The sequence below is a fragment of the Dicentrarchus labrax genome, unplaced genomic scaffold (genome assembly GCF_905237075.1).
Source record: "Dicentrarchus labrax unplaced genomic scaffold, dlabrax2021, whole genome shotgun sequence".
Taxonomy (NCBI): Eukaryota; Metazoa; Chordata; class Actinopteri; family Moronidae; genus Dicentrarchus; species Dicentrarchus labrax.
Genome location: NW_026136714.1, coordinates 19,996,897 through 20,003,737, shown reverse-complemented (window position 1 = coordinate 20,003,737; position 6,841 = coordinate 19,996,897). Strand labels below are relative to the sequence as shown.

At 36.6% G+C, this 6,841-nt stretch overlaps 1 protein-coding gene across 2 annotated transcripts in view; it reads left to right on the top strand.

Annotated features, from left to right (window-relative positions):
• Positions 1-6,841, top strand: part of LOC127375974 (protein unc-13 homolog B-like) — a 103,915-nt gene that overhangs the window by 69,523 nt on the left and 27,551 nt on the right. For both annotated transcript variants that reach the window (XM_051422421.1, XM_051422420.1), the window contains 2 exons: positions 325-606; positions 1,357-1,444. In XM_051422421.1, coding sequence (XP_051278381.1) covers positions 325-606; positions 1,357-1,444 — 370 coding nt within the window. The remainder of the gene's footprint in view (positions 1-324; positions 607-1,356; positions 1,445-6,841) is intronic.

Here is a 6,841-nt window from a genome sequence, read left to right as displayed (position 1 = left end):
ACCTTCTTCCCTGGATCTGAAGATGATTTACCTCTTTTACCCTGACTTATACCCCAAGTCCTTGTTTTAATGAATTAATTGAATTGTTTCATTCCAAAATCAATGTCAAAGTTTAAACTCCTTTTTTGAATCAGCATGAAAAATAATGCATTTTCTTTTAAAATAATGTTAATTATTATCTTTGTTTTGGAAAAAACACGTGATTTTGTAGTTTCCTAAATACTGAATTTTGGAATAAAACTTTTCAATTCTACCTTCTTTTACCTACATGTTTCTTTCTCAGATCCCCACCATATTCTAAATAACAATTTCATTCTCCTACAGTCCACCGGACAGCAGTCGCTTTGATTCATCAGGCAACCTCAGCCCAGCCAGCTCCCAGCTCAGCTCTGAACCCGAGGAGCGCCGAGATCCCAGCGGCCCTCGTCCACCTCTCAATAGCCAGCCATCTACCTGGGATGAAGAAGAAGAAGAGGAGGAAGAGGCTGAGAAAGAGCTGCATCCACTACCAGAGCCTGGCTCCAACAAAGATTTGAAGGATTCTTCAATCATCCTGCCCAAACCAATCTTGGACAACCATGATGAAAAAAGTCAGAATAAAATCTGGTATGTAAAAATGTATTTTCATAATTCTAAGTCTAAGTCTAAAAACATATTTTACTCATGGAGGTGTTTAGGCTTGGTTTTGTATTCTAATGAACACAATCTTAAGATTTAGCTGATGGGATTACATTCTTGTTGGTGCATTAACAACTCCTACTTGATGTATGCGCACCATGTAGAAAGAGACAACTGAGAACTCTATGTGCATCATTTGGGAGAAAAAGAGGAATTAGGTAGCACTGACAAGAACCGTAGCTTCGGAGAACTGGCCAACTATCCTAATTTGGATCCTTTTGCGATATCCTTAAAGGTCCAGTGTGTAGGATTTAGTGGTACAGTGCAGATTGCAACTAACTGAACACCGCTCACACAGTCTTAAAACAATAGAGATGTGCTCAAAAGGTTTTGCTTGCTTACTGGCCATTAAAGGATCCCATCATAATGAGTTTCCAATGTAAAGTTAATATGATGTTTCAGTAATAGTTGAAACCCCATATTATATTACCTCATCTCATTATAGTTTAATGCAACTGTTAGAGTCCAATTTTGCACAGAACTGAGAGGATGGATTTTGTTTCCTATCACTTCAATCGAAAACATGTTATGAAATGAATTTCTCTTCATTAAAGTGTTTTAAGAAAGGCTTGAAAAATGTGAACCTACCCTTGGTCTGCAAGATTCAGGGGATTTATTTTATTTAATATCGATCATGTCATCCCTTTGAATTTGAGCTTTTTGCTTTATATTTCTCAGTTTCTTCGAAGATGGTCCTCCACCCTGCTCTCCATCCAAAGTTCGCTGGCTGAAAGCATACAACAAAGTCAGAGTACAGCTCCTTGAGGTAGAAAGGCTCACTTTGTCTGCCCACCCCAACTTTTCTCTCTTTGTCTGTTTCTCTTTTTTACACAGTCATATACACACACACATATATGTATTACTTATATACCTATGACCTACCTATATATACATATAGTTTGTATACTACACTGTGTCCATCATGGAAGTCCAGTCCTTGAGCACACAAGGAAGTCAAACAAATCAGTAAAATCCCATACATTGATTCAGATATACAGTCACATGAAGATTGCTGTTTCTCTCTCTTTCCTCTCTCTCTGAAGTGATACTTTCTCTACCTCAATTTTCCCCAATGGGTTGGTTGAGTTTCCAGTCATGCCACAGCAATTAGCACCAATTTTGTGCTCCTTAAGTTTCTGCTTTGATCTGGAAAACCTCTTTTCAGCATGGATTTCTTCCGATACGGCTATCACTCTGCTGTTGCAGAAAGTTTTTAGTTCCAAGATATGGTACTGTGAGTTAAAACGATTCAGTTTATAGTATCAACCAACTTGAGGTGGTTTACAGTTGACTGTGGTGCTAGGGTCTGAGACATAAAGGGAAACCAGGATAGAAAACCTTGCATACACACTTCTGGCTACACTCACAAACTTGCCTTTTGGCACTTGTGAGGACATTGCATTTATTTATATCAGTTCCTTGGAGCTTATTTTAACCCAACCATACATGCATAGCTTGCAACCCTACCTCAATTTTAATTTAGCTGTAATCCTAAATTAAACCCTAAAACCAAGTCTTAACCTTAAAATAAATTGTTTGTTGTGATTAGCATGTTGTCCCTAGATTGGAGATGAGTCATCACAATGTAATTAGTACACACTCACACACACCACTACAAGCCAGGCAGTGATCACATACTGTTTAAGCACCAAGAGTTACCCCTGATTTCTCCTCTTAGTGTGACTGGTCCAATCTATTTATCTCTAATTACCTTTGAGTCCAAACCTGTGTCTCCTTGGACTCACACTTGAAAATACACTCTCAAGCCCATTTTTATTTAAAATTAGAATATGTTGAGATCGGCTTTTAAACATCTTATTAGTTAGTCTTATTTGTCAGGGAGAAGACGGGCACTGACAGTTAAATCGCAAGAGTGACTGGCAGTAGTGAGACTGTCGATTTGGAAACATGGACTGATAAATATCCAAGCTGAATTCAGGCAGAGTGTCAATGAATAGAGAAAGTGGGTTCAATTGGGTGTGAAAAATGAGGATGAAGCTCATACCTGTTTGACTAGGTTAGAAGTACTGGTACCCTAACTACTGCAGCTATTACACTTATAATAGAGGTGTATTTAGAAAGTTGTTAGTTAAGGCTCTTTTTTGTGACAGAAAATCTACAACAACAAGGGCAGTTTGACTGTAAAATATACGAGAAGGAATGGAAAGTCATGCAAATAGCAGCTGAAATTGATTTATTATTGCCGACTAACCACAACGGCATTGATTTAAAGTCTAGAAAAAAGCTTGCAACAAATATTAGCCAGAGGGAGAGAGACTGGAACTTTGGCCTATGCCTGGTTTCTGCCATCTTAAGGCAAAGATGATCTAGACTTACAATGGGAAGGTATCACCCTGCTTATCATTTATTTATCTGGTAGACCAGAAAAATTACTTTTTATATGTCCCAAAAGAATTTACAGTTTTTGACAAAAAATCTCCCACACTGATTATTCATAATATCAGGAAGATTTTAAAAGTGCACTCCACCAAATTTACACAAAGTAAGTTTATTTATCATGAAGAGTAGTATTCAGCGTGGGAGGGCAGTTGTATAATGTCTTCTGTGAGGGATCTTACTGAAGTCTAAGATAAGAAATCTGGCTTCATCAAGATAATGTAGGTTTGGGCTTGAGGTTTTTACAGAAAACCTGTGTTACAATCTTAGTTTGTGTAGAAGAGATGGGCATTCAGCAAGCAAGGAGGGGCTAAGGGAAAACACTATTGAGTTGTATTATGGACAGTGTAGAATGATTTTCTGCTGCATCCCCCAATTTGGAATCATTGATGTGCCCCTATCCTATCTTTGATCTTTTTGTTGAGCTAAACTTAAATTAAACTTAAATTTCCTCATATAAATCGTGTCCTTCCTCAGTTGCAGTTCTAAAACATTCATATTCCAATTTCAGCAACAGTTAACACTTTCTGTTACGCTCCATTGCTTTCTAGACATACCCAAGACATTTCTTAAATAGCTCAGCATCAGGTCTTATTTAGCAGTAATCAACTCCAGACTCTCAGTAGCAGTATTTACACAAACTGTGTCAGGAACAAGACACTGTAGAATGGGTTGAAATGAATGAAACCAATGAAAATGGTCATAACACCAGCATTAGACTGATTTTAAAAGACAAAAAAAAAAAAAGACACTGAGAATTTACTCATACATTAACAGTTTTTGTAAATTTGAATTATTGCTGCTTAGTTGGGCTGGTTTATACCAACAGAACAAAGACACTTAAAGAAGACCACCACCTCCATACTGGTGAGGATGTCTTCTCTGTCACTGCTGCTGGCCACTTAAGCACAGATCTGAGGGAATAATTAGTTCATCCAGCACTGAGCTGCTTATCAACGATAGACCTTTTTTTTAAATGCCACCTTTGATCTTGTTCAAAACCCAGACAGCAAGGCACAGTGGATCACTCACCTTTCACGACCAATTACACAAGCGTTCTGCTGTTTGATGCCCATTAGGCTGTGCTCTCAGGAGTGCAGTTTGGAGGTTTTGTGTGTGTGTGTGTGTGTGTGTGTGTGTGTGTGTGTGTGTTGTTGCATACATTAGCTTTTTTCATATTGGTGATCAAGTGTAACTAATCAAAATGATGTTTTGGGTCAAGGTTCTGTTTGATATGGGAGAGCAGCAATGATCAGTCATCATCAGAGAGAAGATGTGACTCGAACAACACTGGACCTAACAGTTTCTTTAACAAAATTTAAAAACTGTATTTCATTGTGAAGCATGTCCTAACTATATATTGAAATATGGTCATTGAAATGCTGTTGACACAATGATGATTTTAATTTTAATTACATGCTTAACTATGTGCTTAATTCTGAAAGACAATATACGGAGTCACTTCCAACTGCACTTAACCCTGACCACTCGTTGTTTTACCTAGTGAGGGTAGAGGGTATTTTAGCTGTATTCAATAATCTGAATGTTGAGTTTGGTCCATAAATTGTGAATAATATCCAGGTTACTTGGTTCCATTTTTTTATGACTTTGAGCACAGAAACCACAGCGCCTGCATTCCATTTCTTCCTGTTGTAAGATTAAAAAAATATTTGCTAGTCCCAAAAGGGGCCAAAATGAAACACGAGCTTGATAACACTCATTAACATTAAAAGGATTTCAAAGGTCAGAGGGATAGTGAGCTGAGATATATATGTAATGAAAAAAGAAAGGTATGAGAAAAAACATAATTCAAGACCTTCATAGTGCCACACTGTGGAAAAAATAAAATAATATAGTATCAATTTCCTGCTTGCTGCTTATAAATTACTTGATTTAATTCATCTATTTTATAAAAGTTATTTCTGAAATGATTTCAGCAAAGAAATAAATATGTAATTAATTGTAGAACTACATGCATGCAAAAGGATTTCAAGTTCAACCTGTTTGGGGAAACAATTAAGTTTTTCTACCTTTTCAGTCAGTATATCAAAAAGTATGGTATGCACTAATGATGAATGTATCTCAAAAAAGAATGTGGACTATGGCAGACATTGAAAATACTTTGAAAGTGACACAGATAACACTCGTTAACATTAAAAGGATTTCAAAGGTCAGAGGGATAGTGAGATGAGATATATATGTAATGAAAAAAGAAAGGTGAGAGAAAAACATAATTCAAGACCTTCATAGTGCCACACTATTGAAAAAATAAAGTAATATAGTATCCTTTTCCTGTTTGCTGCTTATAAATTAGATGAATTAATTCAAGTAATTTATAAGAAGCAACAGGAAAAAGTAGAAAAACATCATTGTTTCCCCAAACAGGTTGTCTTACATAAAGACTTAAAATCCTTTTGCATGCATATAGTTCTCCAATTAATTACAAATTTATTTCTTTGCGGTATCATTTCAGAAATAACTTTTTCTGCAACAGTGCAAGATCTAACTCCAATCTTACATGAACACTTTTCCTTTCCTCCATCTGTAGTTATCAATTATTGAAAGGTTGTGTAATGTTGCGACAAGTAATGAACAAGTTCCAGTGTTATTGAAGTCTGGAAGGTGGAGGATAAAATCAAGGTTGGCAACCGGTCAGTAGTTATAGGGACAAAAATAGTCTTTTTGTCTCTGTAGCAAATGTTGTACCATGGCAACAATGTCACATTTCTATGGAAACACAAGCTTACATTTGTTTATGATTTGGGTGGCGTTGCTGCAGCTGGTGGCAGTTGTGTGTGCTTTCACAGAAATAGTACATACTGTAGCCCCTGTCATATAAATGCTCCTGGACAAAGGTTATATCCATGTCTGTATGTTGGTAACATATTGCAGAAATGTACAGATGGATTTGGATTATATACTGTATGTTGAAAAGAAAGGATCTTGTGGTTTCCAGGTTTAGTGAAATATCTTGGAATAACCTGGTCATTCATGTTTTTTCTACACTTATCATGCAGCACACAGTGCTAGAATGAAGGTACAAATTGCAGGATTCACATGATATTTGCTCTGCATGTTAGAAAATGTGTCAATGTTGTCAAGTATTTGGATCATAAATACTTGTCTTGCATAGCACATAACATCAGTGGCTCCACTGCAAGAGTTTTTGTCCTATCTATATAATAAAGCTTGACTGATCCCACACTCCTGCAAACACATAGACTTATCGTAAATATTTTAAAGGGAACCACAATGATATACTTTTAGAGGGAGAGTGAATGAATGATGCTCTTCTGCTCTAAACAACTACTGTACAACTGCTATTCAACCTGCTAGTTGAGCTCTGTCAACATTAAGTGGCAACAAAACTTGTAATTTAGCTCCTCTATTTAACATGATACAATGTCTCAATCCCCTTTCTGAAGCTGAGGCAAACTGGCACACAAAAATAACTAATAAAAATAAGAACAAACTTTATGTCCGAAAACAGATACAGTTGAAATTTCCTTATTTTCAGCTGACAGCGGCTCAAGCTGATTAGGAACTTTGGTTTGTGTGGCAACGACAGACCCCTCTGCTGAAGGATCTAGTTAGAAATTCTGAATTGAATTTAATGAAGTTGCAAAGAAATTATAGTAGATTATAACCGACTGATAAATTAAAAACAGTTTTCTATTCAATCCCTGGCAAACAAGATTGGTGTTCCCATTGGCTCTGAACAACATGAGATAGAACATACATTTGAGCTACATAAAGGACTCCCTAG